Here is a 24,559-nt window from a genome sequence, read left to right on the forward strand (position 1 = left end):
TACTTGAAGAATGATATATAGCCAAATTCCTGGCTTAAATCACTTAAAACTCCATATGCCCTTTGAGTTGCATACATTTAAATTGAGTGCGTCCCTTGTTTCAGCCCTCTGCTTATCCATGGGAAGCACCACCAATCAGATGATTGGTTCAGATTTCTGGAAACCATGTTGGACTTGCATCTAATGCACAGCTCGGGAATGAAATGGTGGCCATATCTTACATCACATCTGTCAATCATACAGTATAGAAAAAAGCAAATCAACAATCTGATAAGCTATACAAACACAAGTATCAATTTTCTTTTACTCACAACAGAGAAAGTACAGTTGTATAGACTTACCATAAATGTAGATGTTCGAGTATATTCACTGTTGCAGTCATCACTTGTGGGTTATCCCTGCTGTGGTAGCCCTCGGCCGGCCCGGATACCAGAGTCAATATTTTTCTGCGTCGGCTGCTGTCGCTTGATGACTGGCGTCAGGTTGTCTGTGCTATAAAGGAAGGCACCCAATGCCATTACATAAGTTTTTCTTGCCCTAACCAATCAGAAGCCCAAGTAAATATGGCAAAGTGGTCCTGGCGGCTAAAAGCCACTGTTAGAAACTTATGTCTCCCTAAAGAAAGAAAGAAGATATAAGGGGGAAGGAGGGTGGGAAACCAGGACTGCAACAGTGAATACACTCGAACATCTACATTTATGATAAGTGTACACAGCTGTACAATGTTCTTCATGTTTCGCTGTTGCATTCATCACCTGTGGGAGGATTCCCAAAGCTGAGGAGAGAGGTGGTAGGATTAGTAAGAGACCTAGGAATGGGTCAGCATGCCCTACAGAACTGCAGAGGCAAACCCTGCCCTAGCCTTAGAAAATAGAGGTAGGTGGTAATTCTTGGTAAAAGTATGGACAGAAGTCCAGGTGGCAGCTTCCAGGATGTCCCTGATGGGAACTCCTCTGACAAATGCTGTGGAAGTGGAGGCTGCCCTAGTGTAATGGGTTTGAATAGATTTGGGGGGGGGGGGTCCTATGCAATCTGTAGCAGAAATGGATACAGTGTGATATCCATTTGGAAATGGTTTGTTTGGAAATGGGCTTCCCCTCTGCCCCTGGGGCAAAGCTGACAAGTAGTTGGTCTGTTTTCCTGAAGGGTTTAGTATGGTATCTGAGCTGTCTGTGCATGTCTAGTGAGTGCCAAATTCTTCCCACCTTGTTTTGAGGGTTAGGAAAGAAGGTGGGTAGATGTATGGCCTAGTTGAGAGTTACATTAGATACCACCTTGGGCATAAAGGAGGGATTAGTCCTCAGGGAGACCCTGTCTGCATGGAAGATAATGAAGGACTCAGTGGCCACCAGTGCCTGAAGTTCTGAAACCCTTCTGGCTGAGGTGATAGCTTGGAGAAAAGCAGTCTTTCAGGAGAGGTATCTTAGTTCTACTGAAGCAGAAGGTTCGAAGAGTGGTAAGGTTAGTTTTTCCAAAACATAATTCAGGTCCCAGGCTGGAGTGGGTGGCCTTCTGGGAGGTCTGATATTATAAGCCCCTCTGAGGAATTGTTTAATCAAAGGATGGGAGAACAGGGGCTGTTCTGCATCAAAATGAGCTGAAATGGCTGAGGCGTGGATTTTAATAGAGGAGAAGGATTGGCCACTATTAAGTAGCTCCGCTAGGTAGTCCAGGATAAGAGGGATGGAAGGTTGTGAGGTATTGCCCCCTCTGGATTGACTCCAGGAGCAGAATCTTTTCCATTTTCCTGCATAAGATTTTCTGGTGCTGGGCCTTCTGGCCTCTGTGATCATGTCTAGGACCTGTTTGCTTACCAGGGGCCCCTTGTTTGCCTTTAGAGTATTAGCCATGCTGATAGTTTGACAGCCTGCAAGTCTGGGTGCAGCATCCCTCCCCCCACCTGAGTTAAGAGGTCTGAGATCAGGGGAAGCTGCCTGGGAGGCTGTAAGGTCACCTGCACAGTAAGAGGTACCAATGTTGTCTGGGCTAATCTGGAGAAATGAAGATGGCCTTTGGTCTCTCCTCCCTTATTTTGATCAGTACCATGGGAATAAGTGGCAGTGGAGGGAATGCATACACAAAGAGGGTGTTCCAGGGGAAGGTCAAGGCATCCACCTTCCAGGCTACATGGTGGTACTCCCTTCTACAGAATTATTTCACCTGATGGTTGAGATGTGAAGCAAAGAGATCCACCTCTGGAGTCCCCCATGCCTGAGTGATTTCTAAAAAGATTTTTCTGTGGCGCTGCCATTCTTGGGGGTCCAGTAAGTTTCTGCTTAAGTGGTCTACCAGGGTGTTGTTGATCCCTGGTAGGTATTGGAGTATTAGCTGTAATTCCATGGATGAGGCTGTCAGCCAGAGGTTCATGGCTAGCCTGCACAGAGGGTAAGATTGGGTCCCTCCCTGTTTGTTGATGTACCACATTACTGTGGTGTTGTCTGTTTTGATAAGGAGAACCCCTGGCTTGAGATGGGGTTTGAAGGATGTCAGAGCCTTTTGTACTGCCATCATTTCCTTCTGGTTGATGTGTAAGGGAAGGTGCTGGTCATCCCAAATACCTTGGGTGCACCTGCCTTCTAGGTGAGCGCCCCAAGCTATGTCTGAGGTGTTGGTACTAATGGTCTACCTGGTTGGGTGGAGGGTGAAGGAAAGACCCTTGTTCTTGGCACAGGCCTCTGCCCACCAGAGAAACTCGGCCCTTATACAGGGGATCAGAGGGAGAGAGGTCTCTAGAGGTTGAGAGTGCTGACAACAAAGGTTCTTTAGGTACCACTGAAGTTTTCTCATGTGAAGCCTGGCCAGAGGAATTAGAAGGATGCAAGATGCCGTGTACCCCAAGGCTTGCAGGAACTTCCTCGGAGTGAAGTGACTTCTGGAAGCCAGCTGGGTGAAATAGAGAGGCAGGAAGCTCTGCTTTTCTGGGGATAGGAAGGCCATTTGGGATGCTGTGTCTAGCAGTCCTCCCAAGAAAATGATCTTCCTGGAGGGTGTTTGCTTGGATTTCTTCTCATTGATGGTGTACCCTAAGGAGGTTAGGAGGGTTTTGACAAGGAGGAGGTCCTTGAGGAGCTTTTCTTTGGAATATGCCTGAATGAGGCAGTCATCCAGATAAGGGTAAATCTGTATATTTTTCTGTCTGCAAAATGCTATGGCCGGGGCTAAGCATTTGTTAAATACCCTGGGAGCAGTAGATAAGCCAAAGGGTAGCACAGAGAACTGAAAGTGTTATGAGCCTACTCTGAAGTGAAGGAATTTCCTGCAGGATTCCCTTATGGGGATCTGGAGGTAGGCATCTTTTAGATCTAGGGTAACTAACCAGGAATTTTTTGTCAGCATAGGCAGCAGCTGCTACATAGTTAGCATTTTGAATTTGCGGACCACCAGAAAGGTGTTCAGAATGGATAGATCCAGGATGGGGCACCAAGTGCCCTCTTTTCTAGGAACAAGGAATTGTCTGGAATAAAAGTCTTTTCCTGTTTGATATGAAGGGACAGGTTCTACTGCCCCTTGGTGTATGAGAATTTGGACTTGTTTGGCTAGAGGTAGTTTTCCTAGGAGTGGCCTTGCTTCTAGGCCTAAGAGTATCCATCAGTCTGAGAGAAATGGTAGTCGGAGGAGAAGATGTCATTTTTTGTCTAGATTCGGTAGTGCAAAAAAACTCCTCGGAAGCTGGTGCCTGAATCGTGGCTCCGGACCCAACCAAGGCAGTAACAACCAAAAGCTCGGAAGATGAAGAAGATACCAGACTCCAAAAGGGTCTCAGTAGAGGCCTGTGAAAGTATAAAATCGGGCATCAGGGGCTGGGAAGGCGCCTCACTGAATTCCAGAGAACTGACAACCTGCTGAGCAGTAGAGTCATTGGAAGTTTTAGCCTTGTGTGGTCTGTCTCTATCTTTATCCTTACATTTTTAAAGAATGTCTACGGATTGTTGGCTTACAGACACCATTTCAGAATGCAAAGACCAAAGATGAAAATACTTGGCTACAGTAAGAGCTCTACGATGAATGGTTCTCACGTTAAAGAGGGCACAGAACTGCCAATGGGGGATATCGTGGTCTGGGCCTAAACAAGTGACGCAGTATGAATGGAGGTCTCAGTGTGGTATTTGCTTTCCACAGGTGAGACAATTAACTTTTTTGGATATCGGTTAGTGCAAGAAAAAAGGATCCCCAATGGGGTACTTAGCTTTAGACGTTTTCAGCTGTAATTCAAACTCTGGTAGCGACCAACTGTCACACTTACAAACTGCTTCTGCTACGGGCTCCATTGCAAGAAAGACTGATGTAATGGTGTTGGCTGCCTTCCTTCATAGCACTGATGACCTGACGTCAGTCAGCAAGCAACAGCAGCCGATGCAGAAAAACATTGACTCTGGTATTCGGGCCGGCCGAGGGCTACCACAGCAGGGATACACCCACAGGTGATGACTGCAACAGTGAAACACAATGAACATCTGGGAAAGGTTCTTCTAGCATTATTACTGCTATGAAGCTATGCTGTTTAATACCATTTGTCAGAACATTAAGGCAGACTTGTTTCAGCCTTCATTTTGATAATTGGCAGGCAACACAACTGTACCCTCATTATGTTAAACTAGGCATATGTAAAAAGTAGACATTTTCAACAAACCAAGAAAAGGTAATGTGAAATAAGAGACAGTACAAATATGTAATGATCCAGATAAAAAGTGAAACAGAGACAAGCCACATACAGTGATAAAAAAAGGTACAGTCAGTGCATACAGCACTAAGCCTGATACATAATATAGTTTAATTAATTCTAGAGTATGAGTTTGAATAAGAACATTTAAAAGCTTCTGGTAATGGCAGGCACTCTTTCCCTCACCTTAAAGTAACTGAGTTAGTGCAACGCTCAAGAATTTCTATTGCTAATCAATCCATATATTTATAGTGAAGACAAACTGGGAATTTCTACCCATTTAAATGCTGTTACAAGGCACATATTGAAAAAAGTGAGGTAATTTAAGGATTGGAATTCAGTCCTTTAGATGAAGCCATAGTGCTACATTTGGGCAAAGAAGGAAGGAGGAAATAGAAGTAATGAAATGAGTTATGTTTTCTGTTATCAAAATGGGTCCAGCACTGTCATTCCTGTCTTGGCAAACTGTAATGCAACACAGCCATCGTCGTTAAAGACCTAAAGGAGAAAAGTCATTCTGTCTGCCTGAGTGGCAACCCTTCCCAGGAGTTTGGACAAGGAGGATAAACCAATGGTTGGCGAGGAACAGGAAGAGAAAATGACCAAGATAAATATTTCCAGTAGGGAGAAATATCCAAGACAGAGATTCTCATTTTGATACAGCTTTCATTAGCCATCACAGTCATTGAAATTCAGAAATCTACACCATCTGATCCACCATTGAGGACTCTAGAGTGTGGTCTCCTATTTTTCAGCTTGTCAAGATTATATAGCTGATACTAACATAATTAAAATTCATCACAGGCATCCTCATCCCCGCAAAACTTCAAATCCTGTGTTGGTTAATAATGGGACAAGATCTGTGAATCAGCATTCTCAATCAAGAAACTGTGTATGTGTCATAGACATTTGCTGTACATCTGACAGCTAGACTGAAACAGTGGCGCGATATTACATTTAATACAGTGACTGAGAAAGCCTTTGGTGCACACGTTGCTTACTCCACTTGAAGGGAAAACTAGAAGGGTTGTTTAATCTGTGTTGACTGGATAGCCATAACTAAAAGAATCATTCTCTTTCTCTGCACTGAAGCAAGAAAAAATGGTTCCCTGTTATTTAAGCAAATGTTCAATGTTTCGAACATCGCTTTGTCGATAGCTAAATGTCGAAAATGCCAAATCCCAAACAAACGGAACACCAAAATCACTGGTTTGTTTTTGGGATTTTGCCATTTCCTTCACTGTGGTGCGATCTCAGAGTTGGTATATTTAAGTAGGGGGGGTGTGAGAGGTGAAGCCCCCCACTTTATTTTGTATTTGTTTTGTTTTGTTTTTTTCGGACCGGCGATTTTTTTCTAGGGAAAAAATCTCTGTTCCAGTTGTTTGAGATTTGGACTATTTGACATTTAGCTGTCAATAAAGCAACGTTCGAAATATTGAACATTTGCTTATTTAACAGGGAAGTAGAAAAACACAATAATTTCTGCACCAGAGAATATGTGCACTGCTACTGACAAACAGTAGAGAGAATGCTTAGAAAAGAGCTGCTATCCTTGCAAGAGAATTCACAAAAAGTAGAAATGATGTTGTCTTACAAAAAGAGAAGACCATAACGGTTAGTTAATAAAGATGGGCCACATATGTGCATTTGGCTTTGCTATCAACAACAAGCTCAATGCTCGTGGATTATTCTGTCGTCAGGGAGTATTCCACAAGCATCTCTCTGAAGCTCAGCTATCAGCCTCTTACTGTCATCAGTACATTAATGAGGATGCTGTTTAACAATTCTGCATCTCTGTTGATTTAATCCCTAACTTTGCCCTAATGTAAGGAAAATGGAAACATCAGTAAGTGAATCAACTAGCACATTAGTGAAAGCACAAGTAAAAGTGCCCATTTACAATGCACTAACAGAAGCATTCCTGATTACTGTACATACGCCATATGGATTTGTGACATTTTAGACATATAATTTGCTTGGAAATGTATATCAGATTGACAAGTGAAAAGGGCCAAAACAATATAACTGGGGGGGGCACAGGTTGATCACCACTATATCCTAGAATTAAAATAGCAGCTTTTACTTTCTTGCTGATGTTATCTAAGTGGCCAAACATATGTCCTAGAAACTGGGTTCAGCACTGCATACGTACCTGTTCATGTCAGATAAATAATATATATATATATATATATATATATATATATATATATATATATTATATATTTTTTTTTTTTTTTTTTCATTGTGCCTAGTGTGAATGTGACCTCTAAAGGTGAAACTCAACAACCTTAGTTTGTACCTCTCATTCAGAAGGAGTGCTGGCTTTTGTGTTTAAGCATAATGTTATAGGCAGTCCTTATCTTGGACAGAAGGCTAGTGATAGCTCACTGGTCAGATTTTGGTGGTGGAGGCCTTTTTTACCATTTATGCCTGTCTTGGAACTGGCATCATTTTTTAAGTATACCAGTAAAACTACAGAGTCAGTAGGTAGCAGTATTCCACAGACCTTCTCTAAAAGTCTTTACATTCTGTATAGCTGTTAAATATGTATTATTGGTATTATTATCTGTTGTAGGGTATAATATGTTTTTCTTAAAATTGTATAAGCTATAAGCTTCTCTGTTACATGTTCCATTAAACTAGATAATCCCAAACTTTGATTCAAATATAATGAGGCACATCAATAACATTAAATATTGATTATTTTATGAGTGCTATGTTTCTATTAGAGTACATCATTTTCACAATTTGAGTCATACAGCAAAACAAACAGGTTATTACAAAGTAGCATATCACTTGGTACTGTGTAAATGTACTGTGTTTTTGTAGATTGTTGCAGTGCTGATTACTGTAGTGTTCAGTTGTTTAATGCATCTAACTTGCTTTGCAGAATCATGTTTTTTATAAGCTTTCCCGCTGCCTTTATGTTACTAATAACATGCTGTACTTTGACATTTATTCATGAACCTGCTTTTGTGTGCTTGTAAGCACCCTAATTGTGATTCAACAGTTAATGCTGTGCTGTAACAATTTATTGTCTTGGATGCTTATTCAATGGATGCCTTTTCTTTCTCATTATTTTATGAGATTACATGCAGGTTTCTGGCTTAGGTCATTAGGAATAATTATAAAAGTCAGTTTTTAGAGTTCAGAGGTTTGCAGAAACTCTGCTTTTAGCCCAACAAAAATAATTATTTTCATAGCTTTAGATACTAATTAATTCTTAGTACTTTTACAAAAGTTTTGTATAATTTTTAATATCCTGAGTCATACATATATATATATATATATATATATATATATATATATATATATATATATACACACACACACATATATATATATATATATATATATATATATATATATATATATATACATACACACACACACACACATATATATATATATATATATATATATATATATGTATGTATATATACACACATATGTATATCAGTTTCACCTACAATGCATTTGTCCCCACTTTTTTTTTTCCTTTCTAAAACTTTTTCTTTATATTCAGCAAATTTTCTTGCACCTCTCCAGTTGTGACTGTTTGCATTATAATCAACCTGCCTACAATGTATGACCAGCAATATAGGGATTTCTCATCATTTCACATCATGCATTTGTTTCTGCCTAAACTATATTAGCCTGTTTTAGCCTGCACTTCTACCATATTGCAACTTTCTTCAATGTTCTGACCACATTCGCTGAAAAGCAGTGTATCTATAGGTGGCTGAGGATGAAATGTACAGTTGTGTAAGTTCCACATGCCTATAACACTAGATTTTCAAAGAACACACTACCTTACTGACATACGGGTAGTAGTGCCCTGGTACCCTCCCTGTTCCAGTCTGTCAAAGCTCAGAACTCCTCCCACAGCCTGTCTGGAGGGTGAAAAAAACAATAGAACCAAGACAGCCCTTCACACTCACAGACAGAACCTTTTCAGTTTTCCAATAGGCAAATGGAAACACAAGCTTTGCGAACTCCTAGTGTTCCAAACCAAAACAAACAAACACACACACACACACACACACACACACACACACACACACACACACACACACACACACACACACACACACACACACACACACACACACACACACACACACACACACACACACCAAAAATATTGCTGATCCAAAACACAGCAGCAACTCCAGCAACCAGCCATATACACCCAGTAAATGGGGTATGGTGGAAAGGTACTGCCAGTAAGGTATTGTGTTCTATGAACATCTACTGTTACAGGTAAGTGAAACTTATACATCTGTACTATGTTCAACAAACACACTGCCTTAGCAGTATATGGGCAGATTACCAAAGCTTACCCACACCTGGGAGGTGGAAGTATAAGGGTATAAAGGTCTCAGAGACCCCAGAGAACAGTCGTTGTCAAGCCTGCTCTGGATCTCCAAAAAGCATCCAGTTTGTAGTGCTTGTTGAAGAGATGAATGGAAGACCAAGTTACTGCCTCTAGTATACTTCTAGAGTCCACTCTTTTCCAATGTCACAGCAGAGGAAAAGGACGTGGTAAAATTTGCCTTTACCCTACCTGGATTCACCTTTTCATGGTGGGTGTAGCAAAATGCAATACAAGAGGAAAACCAGCATGCAATGGATTGTTTAAAGATAGGTTGATGTTTCTTTGCTCAGGAAAAGGGAATAAAATGCCTTTTGGTCTTCCTAAAGGGCTTTGTTCTGTCAAGGTAGTACCTGAGCTGCCTATGCACATCCAGAGTATGAGGTACCTCTCACTTTTACTATTAAATTCTGGAAAGAACACAGGGAGATTTAATAGACTGAGAGTGAATTCTAAGACCACTTTAGGCATAAAAGAAAAATTAGTGAGTAACATAACCCTAACCATGTGGAAAATCAGGAAAGCATGTACCACCATGCAAGCTTGCAGCTCAGACACTTGCCTTGCAGATGTCAGAGCAATAAACAAAAGGGTTTTCCATATTAAAAATGTGAAACCAGCATGATCTGTTGGTACAAAAGATGGTAAGGTCAATTTTTCAAGATCATAATTTAGGTCCTGTGAAGGAAGAATTTGTTTGCAAGGGGGTCTCACAGGCAATACTCCTTTCTGTTTACCAAAAGAGAATGTCCAGATTTTTGCCTCATATTTTATGTCTGTTTCTCATAAAATTGTGGTTGGGAGGGTGGCCTAATGGTTAAGGTGTTTGCCTTACAAACACAAGGTGCAGGGTTTAAATCTCACAAGGGATAATTGGCTAGGCTTAAAATGGCTCACAAGGGCAGTTAGCCTAGTACTAACCTATGAACCTAGAAAAAGACTGGCAAATCATTGAGGACTGAATTCACAAAATAATTCCAGACATTTAAGTTTCAGACTTCATATCCTTCAGAAAATGTGTGTTAATGCAAACGCTGTTATTTTAACTTTCTAAGTTTGCAAGAGCAATATTTAAAAAGTATTTCTATTTTTGGGTCTTTGCCCCCTCATTATCTATGGCTTTATCCAAATATTCTGCTCTAAATGGTTGAGAGGTATGATTGACAGACAAACAGAGATGACCACTAAATGCACCTTAATGGGTGCATACGATAATCCATCCTGAAGTAGCTCACTCAAATATTTCAAGACAAGAGGGAAGTTAACCTCAAGGGACCATCTGTTCCCATTTGGGCACCAGTTAGAAAACCTTATCCATTTGTAAACATACGATTTTCTAGTGGCATATTTTTTGGCCTCACCTGCTGTACATCCTCATGAAACAAGTGCCCAAACAGAGTCAAGATTGAATCATCCAGTCTAGCAACTGACATTTCTGTAAATCAGGGTACACCATTCAACCCGGAGACCTTGTGAGCAGATCCAGCATGTGAGAAATGTGTGGTAATTGGCCTTGACCAATACCATTAACAAGGATAACCAAGATTGCCTGAGCCAATAGGGGGTCACCACAGTGATCTTTAATGTGTCTCATTGAGTTGTAGCCTGTGAATCAGTGGAAGGGTGAAAACATAAACATGAGCATTCCTGTCCAAGGGGACAAGAATGGTTTTGTCCTCCAAGCATGGCTGCAAGGATGTCTGGAACAGAATTCTTCCAGCTGTCTGTTTTGAAAGGAGGAGAACAGATCTGTCTGAGGCATTCCCCACATCTTCACTAAATTCTGGAACACCACTGCTTTGAGCTTCCACTCATGTGGGTCTGCCCAGGATCTGCTTACTCTGTTTGCCACAATATTCTGTTCTAACTATATGAATGATGCCTGAAGAGTCAGAGAATACTGTGAAAACTGATTATGGACTGTCATTGCCAACTGGTACAAAAGGTAACATCTTCTACACCTTTGTTTGCTGAGGGACCACATCACTGTGATCCAGTCCATAACCACTAGAAGAGGACCTGGAGTCCAAAGGCGGTGAAGAACTTTTAAAGCATGAATCATTGCAAATATCTCCATGATACTGGCATGTTTCCTTACATTCTTGCATCCCCAAGTGGATTGCACTTGTATCCCTATTGACACAACTTCCCAGGCAAAGTCAGGCAAATCCACCTGGATAGATTGTATTGGCACCAAGGGGAGAAAGAAAGTCCTGGACTGATACTCACCTGATTTCTGCACCATTTTAACTCTCGTCTGATGTCAAATGGGATTCCTGGGAATGGAGATGCTGGGTCCAACAATTACAGGCCTACCACTGAACTTTTTCTCATGTGAAGATGGGCCAGTGGTATCATGAGAGTCATAGATGATATCAGTCCAAGAACTTTTAGGAACTCTCTTGCTGAGGTGACATTCCTCTTGGAGAATTCCATAAACACAGTTTGGAAGGACAGGACCTTGTCTTCCCACAGAAAGGCCATTCTTTTGTAGGAGTTGATCAAGCATCCCAGAAAGATAAGTCTTTGCTAAGGTGTTAGACACAACTTTCAGAGGTTCAACTTAACAGCCTAGATGGGAGAGTAAGATGGATACCTTCTCTAGCAAATCCACACACTTGGACACAGACACTGCACAGATCAGCAAGTCACCCAAATATGGAATGATGTGAATGCCCAGAGTCCAACAGTGGGCCACTACTGGAGCAAGAAATTCACTGAAGACTTGTGGTGCAGTGGATAGCCTGAAAAGCAAAGCAGAACTATGATAGTGCAAAGCAGACACAACAAATTTCAGAAATCTCCTGAAGCCATGAGCAACGGGAATACGGAAACAGAGGAAACACTGTCTGCATGGTTTGCATCTTAAACTTGTGAACCCTGACAAACATATTCAGAAAAGAGTGGTCCAACACCAGACTCGACAACTGATCTGTTTTGGGAAGCAAGAGAACTCTGGAGTAGAAACCTCTCATTCTTTCCAAACCAGGGACTGGTTCTATGACTCCTGAGTCCACCATTAGCTAGAGAAAAGGAAGAAATAACAGTGTCTGGAACGGTGGAGAGAGCTAACTTGAGAGATGATGTACCTACCTGGGACTTAATAAAAGTGGGTGCCACCCCTTGGCATTGTCATAATTTGGAAGAGAATGTATTCCTTTTAGGAAAGGAACCCTTCTTGCTCAGGTTGTTGGAGTTGTCTTCTTGTCATTTCCTTTCATTGTCTTGATTCTTGTTCAGCTGGGTTTCTGTTTGTTAGGATGCCAAAAGTTATCTTGTTTAAAGGAGGAGAACTTGGGAATATGGAACATTTTCAACGCCCCTTGAATCAATTTGCCTCTGTCTTCCCAATGTTTAAGGATCTGATTAGATGCTTAACATACACATAATCAATCTCAAGAGGGGCATTCAAAATTTAATTTATTAACTCATCAGAAAAATTTAACACAGACCTTTTGCTCTGCAGGCAACGATGCTGTGAACTCATCTAATCTGTACATCCATCTCAACACAGACTTCCACATAAAACATGGGTAGTTAAACACTTTGAAAGTTATCATTCTGGACTGCACCAGCTTTCTTTCCCTGAGATTTTAGCTTCTTGCCTAGTTTATCTTGATGAACTGGGTTAGAAGAAGACATGCTCTTCTTTTTAGCAAAACTTGATGGGGACAGAGAAGCAGAGTCAACAAAGGGATTTTTAGGCCAGGCAAATCCAAGCATTCTCTAAACTACTTAAACACTTCCTTAGTCAAAGCCTCTATAAAGAGAGGGGAACTACAAGCTTTCTTGAAGACATCTTCCAATACTGGGATTAATGGAGGAAAGGTTGCAATGTCTGGGGCCTCATCCTCCAAGAGATCATAAACCCTGGTAATCTCAGGGAAAGCCAGAGATAGCTCCCAGTTGAATACATCTCTAAATATTGTCAACATCTGAGGAAAAGAAAACATCTGTCTGGGTACCTGTTTGTCATCAAAGGAACCTGACTGATCAGATTCAGCCAGAGCAGAGTCCTCAGACATAGACCTTCAAAAGGAGGATCAGTGGTGGAAGCACCTAAGCACCTGCTTTACTCATAATCTGGCTCTGCACCCAGTAGTCACATGATTGAAACCTCTCATTCTTTCCAAAACAAGGACTGGTTCTATGACTCCTGACTCCACCATTAGCTAGAGAAAAGGAAGAAATAACAATGTCTGGAATGGCAGATGAGTGGCAACTGAATGGAGGTGGGTGGCCTTTCCACTCATCTCAGGTGAAAAAATAGTCAGAGACTGCAGTTCCACCACTTATCATAGGATCATATGAGGTTACTAGGCTAATGGCCTTGGGGCCCTTACAAGCCTAGCAAGTTCCAACCTTTTTCCCTAGAATGTCAATGTTTCAAGCAGAGCTAAATCAACACATACTCCCCCTATCTAGAAGGGGTGCAGGAAAGACCCCTGGAGTGAATGTATAGTTTCCCATCCAATCATCCAAATTACACTTATATAGGGTCAGCAAAGGGCTCTGCTTCATGTGAATTGGAAGTTTGTTCCAGAGGAGAGGTAACCTTTTAGAAACAAATCTGTCTCTCCAGCAAGTCCTGTAGAGGTCACTTACTAGGTTAAAGTAGAGTGAGTGCATCGAGTACCATTTGACTTATGGACTTATGGATGTGCAGCATTCCATTGAAGCAGGATCTGATATTGCATTAAATGCAAGGCACATACCTCCTCTGAGTAGTCTGTGTGACATAGAGTATAATGACAGTGATTTCAGTCTGTCAACATATGATATGTGCTGACGACCTTGAATTTTGTTAGTAAGAAACCTTTAAGGTCTCCCCAATTGCTGTAGGTGCCTGGTAAGGTAAATACATAAGGGAGCATTGTACTCTATTATTTAATTGATGAGGGAATAGTACAAGGAAGTTATAACATCTTTTTTTCTGAAAGCAATGCCCTTACTTATGAGATGGGCAATGTAGAAAGCCCTTCTTATCACTGTAGAGACACGGTGGTCAAAGGAGAGGTTGCTGTCAACCTGTGTGCCCAAATATCTCACCACAAATTGAGTGCTTAAAGTGTTATTAATATGGTAATCTGCAGGGGATGTCGCCCTTGCTAAAGGGGATGATGATGCATTTTTTTGCATTTAGTTTGAGCCCATGACTTTGGCACCAGTCATTGGTCTGTGTAAGACTTTCTTGTAGGATGTCAACATTGCTTGGGGACTCTATGACTGCTCCTAGTTTGCAGTCATCTGAAAACTTTGTAAGCCATAGACCTTTTGTTTTTACCTGTACGTCCAAGAAGTAGACTCTAAATAATAGGGAGCCCAGCACAGAACCCTATGGAATACCACTGGTTATGGGTCTGCTGGTGGATGTTGAGTCCCCTATTTTGGCTGTGTGTGTTCTATTGGTGAGCCAGTTTGCAGCCACCTGACAATATATGGGTTAATCCTGAGCAGAGTGAGTTTATCAATGATGCCAGAATGAGGAATAGTATAAAAGGCCTTAGTTAAGTCTAAGTAGGCTGTTTGCACAGATTTACCCTCACACAGGGCTTTGGTGACTGTCTTGAAGAAGTCCACTAAGTTCAATAGGCATGATCTCCCTTTAACGAAGCCAAACTGGGTCGGGTCAAGCTTTTGAAGGTCTCCTATATCTTTATTGATGACGTCCATGATGACTCTCTCCATGACCTTGTAGATAAGGCTGGACAGGCTTATGGGTCTGTAGTTCCTGGGGTCAGTGGATGCACCTCCCTTATGTAGAGGTAAGACGGTAGCTGTCTTCCATTCAGCAGAGACATAACTAGTGTTTAGGCTGTGGTTAAAAAGAGTGCCCAGTGGTGCAGGTAATTCCTGTTTTAATCTGTTAGGAACACAGCCAGGGATGTTATCAGGTTCCATAGAGGCTGTGTTTTTGGCTTTGGAAAGGACATTGAAGACCTGCTCCATAGAGATAACAGGTACAGCGCAGGTTGTAGGGATGCTTTGGGGTATATGTGGCAGGGACAAGGAAAAGAAGTTCTCACTGAACCTATCTACTAGCAGGTCGGCTATTTCCATGGATTCAGTATATGTGGTGCCATTAACAAGTTCTGAGCTAATCAGTGTTTTTCCTTTAAGGTTACGGATATAGATAAAGAATGCCTTATGGTTACCCTTTGCTAGGGAGGCTAATTTAGATTCATAATAAGCTTTAGATTTCTTTACAAGGTGCCTTATTTGCTTATTCCATTCCTTCCTGCTCTTAGACAGCAATTTCTTTCTCCTATTGTATAACCTGTTTATGGCGGATGTCCACCAGGCAGGTTTGTTCTTTTTTGAAGATCTTACTTTGATCCTGTCTGATATGGCTGAGTCAGTGCAATTGTATAGATGTTTATACACACCATTAGCGTATATCCCAGTATAGATGTCCTTGCCATCAGTGGGGGCAGGAGCTTTGAATCTACTAATACTGTATCATAATGCATTGTAATTGGCTTTGAAAATGTTTTTTAGTCTAGTTTATGATGCAGGTGGTTCAGATGTAATTGTTACTTCTAATCAGGGAGGTGCACACACTTGGGGTGCTACAACGGTCGCACATGTTAGTGAGCACCAGATCCAGAATGTTTCAGCCACTTGTGGGCGTGTCAACCAACTAGTCCAGGGCATTGGAGTTGACGAAGCTCAAGAACCTTTGGGTGAGTACATTAGTACAGGTATAGTTTTCTCAATCTATGGATGGGTAATTAAAGTCCACCATAACCAGGGTGTTTGGTTGTATCTTGAGTGACTCATGTAGATCCAGGTAGGCAGTGCGGATATCGGAATCATTCTGTTTAACCAATCTAGAGGTGTATTTATCTTTGCTGAATATTGATACTCCATCTCCTTTAGTTCTCCCACTCTCATTCAGTGGTCTAAACGTGTGGAAGGCATTGTAATCCAGTATGGCCAGGGTGCTTTCCATGGCCTTTAGCTAAGTCTCTGTGACTGCACAGATGTCAGCATCTTCTAAGGTGAGGACTGCTTCCAGAGAGTGCAATTTCAGATTTAGACCCTTAGCGTTTAGCAGCATAACCTTGAAGTTGTTTTTTGAGGATATTTTTACGTTGGTAATTTTGTTCTTCTGACCTTGCTTAAAAAGCACTATGGGGGAGGAAAGATCCTTAGCCAGTAACTGAATTCCCAGGGGAGACAGGTGAAGACCATCTCTGGCAAAGCATCAAGGTCTATCGACTATATCATCCAAGGCTTACAGGTACTGGATCCCCTTAGAATAACACCAGAAACTAAGCCAATTGTTGAAGTCACTCATTTACTGTCTGTATTGTTGCATCATTCCAGGTGAAGGTAGTATGCTGCTTAAGGTTAGGGACCTGCCTGAGACACATAATCAGAGAGCTCAGTCTTGTCTGTCTTCATATAGTCTAGTGGGGTATGACTCAAGTAATTTATACCACCATGGACTATGACTGAGTCATAACAGGACTTGTTGAGAGACCTGAGAGTGTGCATGATGTGGTGGATCCTAGCACCTGACAGGCAGCTAACCGTGACCTTTTCCTTATCCAACCTGTTGAGTGCGACATCTGTGTGTCTCACAATGGAGTTACCTATCACTAGGATGTTAGATTTAGTGTTATGTCATATGGGCTTGTTCAGCGAGACACTGATGCATGGGTTCTTATGTTCACTGTGGTCTACTGAGGGTGTATTATGTGAATCAAGTTTGTGTTTGGGAGGTCTCTGATCTTTAGGTAGGTTACTGGTAAGGACCTCTGCATATGTAGGTTTAGGTGTTGATGTGGTTGGTGGAGGAGATGACGTGTGTAGGTTGACAATTTGCTTTTTGTCCAATGTACTGACTGGTAAGTGAGACAGCCTGGATTCTAGGTTCTTAATATAAATGCATCCCTCTCATATTAAATTTGTGTGAATTAGGAGAAGCTGGTTCTCCATGTACATGACACAATTGCTACATTGTCTCAGGATGTTCAAGTTGACCAGGCTGCCTGGAGAAATGGTGGGAAATTGTCCATCCATAGGGCAGGGTAAAATAGTGTGGTCATTAAGAGGGAGAGGACAGAAATTATCAGGTGAAGTTGGTGGACAGGTGAAAAATGTCCACACTTTGACAGGCTTAATGGATGAGACTTGTGTGATACCACAGAGGCTTCTCTGAAAGTTTCTCCTGGTAATGAGTAATAACCATGAGATACCTGTGATAGAGTACAATCAGCTGACTAAGGGAAAATTAGCTAGCTAAAACGTTTGCATCTATAACTGCCAAGAATATCCGCAATTGCCTGTTAGTGCGGGATAGTGAGTGATGGTGTTCGATGGTGCATGCCATGCAAATGCAGAGCTTATATAGCAGCTAAGAGAAACACATTTTTAAATGAATTAACCAATTGGAAAGCTCAACACTGAGCCCTGGTCCAACAGCCTTGAATCAGATGGGTCCTTGACTGCACTCTCCTGCCACAAGGGTACAAGAGGGGCCCTCTCCAACAAAAGCTAGCTGGATTTTAGTGCTCAGATAAAACAAACAAACCTAGAGCCAGCAAACCTGAATCTAGACTATGCTATAGATAGAACAAAGTTCAGTAAAGCAGCAGAAACAGTTAAAAGGCAGAAATATACAGAAATACAATGAAAATACAGTGAAAATACAGTAAACAGTACAAAAAAACAGAGCAAACAGGTACTTATTTTTTGATTAAAGCAGCAGATGCCTCATATTGATCTGAAGGTCACAGTAGAACAGTGACTAGTCACTAAATCTTGTGGAGTTTGGTTAAAACAAGCACAAACTTGTGCAAATGCAGAACTTATATAGCAGCTAAAAGAAACATTTTTAAAACCAATTAACCAATTGGAAAGCTCAACACTGAACCCTGGGCCAACAGCCTTAAATCAGATGGGTCCATGACTGCACTCTCCTGCCACAAGGGCCTTCTCCAACAGAAGATAGCTGGATTTTAGTACTCTTTTTGTCTCTCTTTGGCATACACAACACTAGTGGGAAAATAGCCTTGGGGAAAGTTTCAGTAGTGGCAACCCTGCAACATGGTCCTCTTATACCAGCAGCAGGCAATGGTACATACCCAGAAGATGTCTGACCCTTGTTACATGCTCATTTGTGGTATTATGACTATCCCAGCGGACCTGGAAGTAACATAAAGCAAGTGGTCTGATAACCTGCCTTAAACTAATGATACTGTGGAGTCACAAGCCATAGGCTGATTCATTTTTTTTATTTGTTCTTTTATTTTTAGGTGCAGATGTGGAAGATAGTGGGGGATATGAGCCCATGAAGTCAGGGAACAGGAAACTAGCCAGCACAAAAACAAATACTGGCTGTGCATTCAGCCCAGTAAGAAGACAGACAAATCCCTTTATTCTCCCTCTAAATAGCAATCTAAAGATTATTTCTGTAGGGATGCTTTTCTGAACACTTCACTGAGAGAATGACTGTCTTTTCAGTAGCAAAATGCATGCAAAAAAGACCCCTGATTTTGTAAAAAAAAAAAAAAAGAAAAAAAAAAGAGGCTAATTTTAGTCCAAATGAATGGATAAAGCCTAAAACAGTATTAGACAAGAAATAAATCTTAAACTGATGAAAAAGTCTTGACAGAAATGTTTAACATACAAAAATGGCAGCAAAGGCAATTTGAAACATGTTACTGCAGGGGTTATTATTCTAAAGACAGACTCAATAGAATAACAGTTTCAGTTACACAATTTCAAACAAAAAATATGCACACTAATGTCCCCTAATTTTGTAGAAAAAAAGGCTAGCTGTAGTCAAAATGAACAGACGCAGACTAAAACAGAATTATACAAGAAATAAAGCATAAACTAATGAAAAATTCCTGTCAGAAATGTTTTAACATACAAAATGGTGCCAAATTCACAATTTAAATGAAAAAATAATTTAAAATACTGTAATCCTACTCAATTGTCTCAAATAATCATTAAAGAAACAAATACAATATCAAAGAGTTTTCCTGTCAAAACATGCAAATGAAGCTTTTAATGATCAGGCCTTATTGTGCTTGTCAAAGTAAAAAGCGAGGCAAATACAACACTTCTAATCAGAACAAAAAGCAGTCAAAGCAGCAGAATTCACTATTCAAGCACTAATAGAGAAGGCAGAGGGAGAAAATAAAGCCCAGTAGGAGTTTCTTGTCTGTAGCAAATGTCACCCAGTTTGAGAGAAGCAATATCCCAAGAGATTTTTCTCTGATTATGGCACAAGAAAACTGAAAGGGTTGATTTTTTGAGCTATAATACAGAATTGGAATTGCCTAGACATACTAATAAAGTCTAATTATCCACGGTGGTGCAGCGGTAGCGTTGTTGCCTCACAGCAAGAGGTTCTCCCATTCGATTTTTGGCTGTAGTGCGGGGAGTGCCTTCTGTGTGGAGTCTGCATGTTCTCCCCGCGGTTGGATGGGCGTTCGAAAGACATGCATAAATGGGTGTGCCTTTGTTGAAGGTTGAACGTCGAGCTGGCACCTCGGCGTTCGTGAAAATCTACCGCCAATCATTAGCGGACCGGAGTTCCACTGTGGCGACCCCCTAACCAGGAAAAGCTGAAAGACAACAACAACAACTAATAAAGTCTAATTATGGTGGCTGCCAATAAAGCAATTACTATAAAATGGAAATCAAAGTCTAAACCAGCTTTACTAGACGTGGCGAATATAGTAACAGAGATAACACAACTGGAATTGGGATCTTTAGAGAAGGGTAGGAGCAAATTACATAGTAAAAAATGTAAACTGTGGGAACAAAGAGGAGGAATGAGGTTTAAAGGAAGGCAGGATTTGAATGAGCTCTGTAATGTTTGACTGACAATGACTAGATAGATTATGTGACATATAATGTTTGCATCTGCAATTGTGTCAGCATGGTTTATAATGTATAATGTTTGCAACTAAGATTATGTCAGTGTGGCTTTTTTCATTTACATAAATGTGAGATTACTTATGTCCATAGCTCTCAACCAATCAGGGACAAATTTCAACAGAATCAGGGACAAATCCAGAAAAAATCAGGGACAATCAGGGACACTTTTAAAATATGAGTTTCATTAACTTGAGACATTAACAGAATAAGACAATGCAAATTAATATACAGTTCCTGAAGGAACAGAAGTCTATAACTTTTAATCATTGTCATTATTTCTTAAATATAATTCAGCACATTTCCTCCAAAAGGCACTAGTGTTATGAGGTATTAAGAGGGACAGAGCTAAAATTTGAGTTAAAATCAGGGACAGTTGAGTGGTATGCTTATGTCATACGTGTTAATTTAATAAAGATGTTTCTTGTTTAAAACGAAAGAAAACTGAAAGGGTTCTGTCTGTGAGAGTCAACTGTCAAGGCCTGGAACAGTCAGGTGATTGGTTCTTCACTTCTTCTTCTGGTTCACTTCTGGTTCATACTAGGCTAACTACCCTTGTGGGCCATTTTAAGCCTAGCCAATTAACCCATGTGAGAATCAAACCCTGCACCTTGTGTCTGTTAGGTAAACACCTTAACCATTATGCCATCCTCCCACTACCCTCACAGAAAGACAGTGGGAGGAGTACTGAGCTTTTTGAGACTGCCAGAAAGAGGGTAGTAGGACACTATTAAGCATATGCCAGTAAGGCAGTGTGTTTGTTGAACATCTCCCTTTGCCTGAAGCATAAGACACTGATGAATATAAATTCAGTCTCTGTATCCACACAGCGACTCACTGTTGGTGTTATTTCTTTGTGTGCTCTGGCAGTGATTGCCTCCCAATAAAGGGCCCCTGCTACCTCGAAAGATTGCAAAACCTATGTTTGTCCAATAAAAGTTATTGCATCATGTTTGTATTCCAATGTATTTGGGTTTTCCCTTCTTTTCAGAGATTTCTCCCTTCTTCAAGCTAATATAGCCATTACATTGGTATATATCTACATACATATATATATATATATACATATATATATATATATATATATATATAAATATATATATATATATATATAGATATATATATATACACACACAAACATATACACACATACATATATAGCTATATATATATATATATATATATATATATATATATATATATAAGTTCAGGGGATCCAAGGGTGTTTTCTACTCTGTAAAAACACTTTTTCTCTACTTTTTTAACTTAATGAATTTCGGGCATTAATTCTTTGGTATTCCATCTCATAACAAAGCTGCTGGTAGCCACTCCTTCTGCTATCCTGCACATGTGGATATGAAGGACCAATGCATACTTACTTTCATTGAGTTTCTAGGTGGTAAGGTGTTTTACCTTACTATTTGAAATAGCATTCTGTTGGTTTTATGAGGAAGAGACATATTACTTTGATTATACTAGAAGAAACAGGTTCTGGAAGTCCAATACCTCTTTCACTACAGTATTTTATTGATGACTGGCAAGTCTGCATTCTCTTTAAAATTTTAGTTTGCCCATTTATCAAGTCTGGATTCTCATCTTTACCATATTCATTTAACTTTGTAATCTTACATTTGCTCACATTAAGTATTTACAAGCTCAGTGTTACTGTCCTTCTGGATAAGGAATCATCACAATAATTTATTATACAGTGGCCGTGTGTGGATTTCATAAATAAAATGTTTAAAATAGATTGCAGGTGCATAACTACACATTTAAAGCTGATCTGATGGAAAGGGTTTTAGCAAAAGTAAAGGTAGTTTGTCACCGATGCTTTAAATATGCCTATTTTCTCTCATAGCAGCTTTATAGCAAAATGCATAAATATTTCATTTCATAAAAGATATGTACAGGCACACGCAGTGGGTATTTTATTAATTCAAATTTTGTTATTTTATATAATGTACATTTTCTTTATCAAGCATCAAGCCTATTTTTCTAAATATATTTCACAGATGAATTTTGGCTTTTACATTGATACACGGGGTGACATTTTATGATTCATAATGTAATGGAACAGATCTATACCATTTTGCTTTATACACTATTTCTTCAGGTAAGTCACTGTCTATAAGATTTAGCTAGCTACTTAGAATGGCTAAAAGTTTAGAATTTTATGTTTAAGTTAAGCATTTAGTTTAGTGCTAAAACAGTGCAACTAAATTAGGAAGCTACTAAATATATTATTTAGTTAAAATCTAGTGATTCTTGTTAACACTAACAGTAAATGCAGCTGGAAGAGTGTGTCTCCATAATGCATTCCACTATATTTGTTTTGAAGAGTGTGTCTCCATAATGCATTCCACTATATTTGTTTTGACATTCCACTATATTTGTTTTGAAGAGTGTGTCTCCATAATGCATTCCACTATATTTGTTGACATTTTTCTTTCTTTCTTCTTTTAAGATGTTTCAGCAATGACACAGTGACTGAGCTCACAACAGGAAATTACAGAGAGAAAGCATACAGTGTTAGGCTCACATCTGTACCAGCTGATGTTTCTCAGGTACCTGTAAAACAGCTTCCTCTTCCTAAATACCAGCTAAGATGCATATCCAAAAAAGACTAGAGTGAATGAGATTGTTTGGTATAAGGAAATAGTGTCTTCTGCAATGTAAGTGAGCAGAATGACTAGAAAATTATTTGTCTGTCACAAAAGCTCACTGAAGTAGAAAAAATGCAATATTTTCTTCCTGCTGATAACCAGAGTACATACAATGGTTATTTCTATGACACAATTTCGGGCAAAATCTCCGGCATAAGCTGTTACAACATGTAACACCCAGATGCACCATCAATAGTTGACACATACACATGCGTGCGCGCACGCGTACACACACACACACACACACACACACACACACACACACACACACACACACACACACGCACACACACACACACACGCACACACACACACTACACACAAAGCACATAACAACACATATACAATGTATCTAGGCACATATATACACTAACAATGCATGCATGCAGCCATGCACACAAAGTGCTTACATACCTGTTCATGTCACACTTGAGAAAGCCATCAAATTATTTAACATTTTAGCATCAAAGAAGAAGGAAAGACAAGCTACCAATGATGAGAAATAAATCCAGTCATACTGTGAACCAAAGAGCCTTCCATATGTAAGGCATCTATTATTAGAAATCATAGGGTTCAGGACACTATAGATTCTTGTCTTGCTGAGTTACAAATAATGGATTTGGTGAATGTATTATTCATTAATAAGAGTTAGAATTGCCACTGGCATTACAGATGGCCAAGTCAAAGCCAGATGGCTGACAAAGTTAGATTTAACATTAAATAAAGACAACAACTGATACTGATGAAGATAGAAATTATATCCTATAGCAATCAAAGATGGCACATAGGAGCAATCTCTTCCAACTATAATTATTGTATCTTCAGTATGTTACATACAACACCTCGCGATGGTATTGCCTTGTTCTAAATCATGTCTATTGTATGACTGTATGAAAATACTTTTCAGTAGTTTGTTTTCAGTATGTTAATTAAGTTTCTTTACAATGTTACTGTTTTTACTGTTTTCGGAGCTTTTCTACCTGGGCCTCAACTGAAAAAGGGTACTAGCCCTGTTGGAATTTCCAGGGAAAAATGCTAATAAATAAATAAATAAATAAGCAGTCAAAAATGAAGCTGCATGGTCAAGGTTTGGGTACAGGCATAAGAAAAGGTAATTCAAAGCTCATAATCAAATTTGTAGGCCCTGTAGAGATTTCAGTAGCTTCCCAAAACCTTTGTACACGAAGAAATAGTTAATTCTCAAAAATTGCATTATACTAGCTGGCATTTGTGGAGATCTGTGCAGCAGTGCAATATGAGCTGCTCAGATAGGTTTAGGTATACTACTTCAGAATAATGCAGTTCATAATCGTGTATATTTTGCATAGCACTGATTGTATTGAGTAGGAATTTGCATTTTTTAGAATTGCTCATCTGAGCAGTTTAAGCAAATGTTCAGTTGGGCAACTACCAACCTGTGCAAGCATATACGTATATACATATATACACAGCAAACAGATATACAGACATATAGGCAGACACCTTTACACATACACACACACACAGACATACACACAGACACACACACACACACACACACACACACACACACACACACACACACACACACACACACACACACACACACACACACACACACACACACACACACACACGCACACACGCACACACGCACACACACACACACACACACACACACACTACACACAAAACACATTACAACACTTATACAATGTATCTAGGCACATATATACACTAACAATGCATGCATGCATGCAGCCATGCACATAAAGTGCTTACATACCTGTTCATGTCACACTTGAGAAAGCCATAAAATTATTTAACATTTTTAGCATCAAAGAAGAAGGAAAGACAAGCTACCAATGATGAGAAATAAATCCAGTCATACTGTGAACCAAAGAGCCTTCCATATGTAAGGCATCTATTATTAGAAATCATAGGGTTCAGGACACTATAGATTCTTGTCTTGCTGAGATACAAATA

General features: G+C 40.0%; 1 protein-coding gene across 1 annotated transcript in view; it reads left to right on the top strand.

Annotated features, from left to right (window-relative positions):
- Positions 1 to 24,559, top strand: part of LOC122791269 — a 564,593-nt gene that overhangs the window by 487,250 nt on the left and 52,784 nt on the right. Inside the window, exon 12 of the mRNA XM_044058939.1 lies at positions 22,396 to 22,495. Within this exon, the coding sequence (XP_043914874.1) occupies positions 22,396 to 22,495 (100 nt within the window). The remainder of the gene's footprint in view (positions 1 to 22,395; positions 22,496 to 24,559) is intronic.

Source organism: Protopterus annectens, chromosome 17.part0 (assembly GCF_019279795.1).
Source record: "Protopterus annectens isolate FY-2018-M chromosome 17.part0, PAN1.0, whole genome shotgun sequence".
NCBI lineage: Eukaryota > Metazoa > Chordata > Ceratodontiformes > Protopteridae > Protopterus > Protopterus annectens.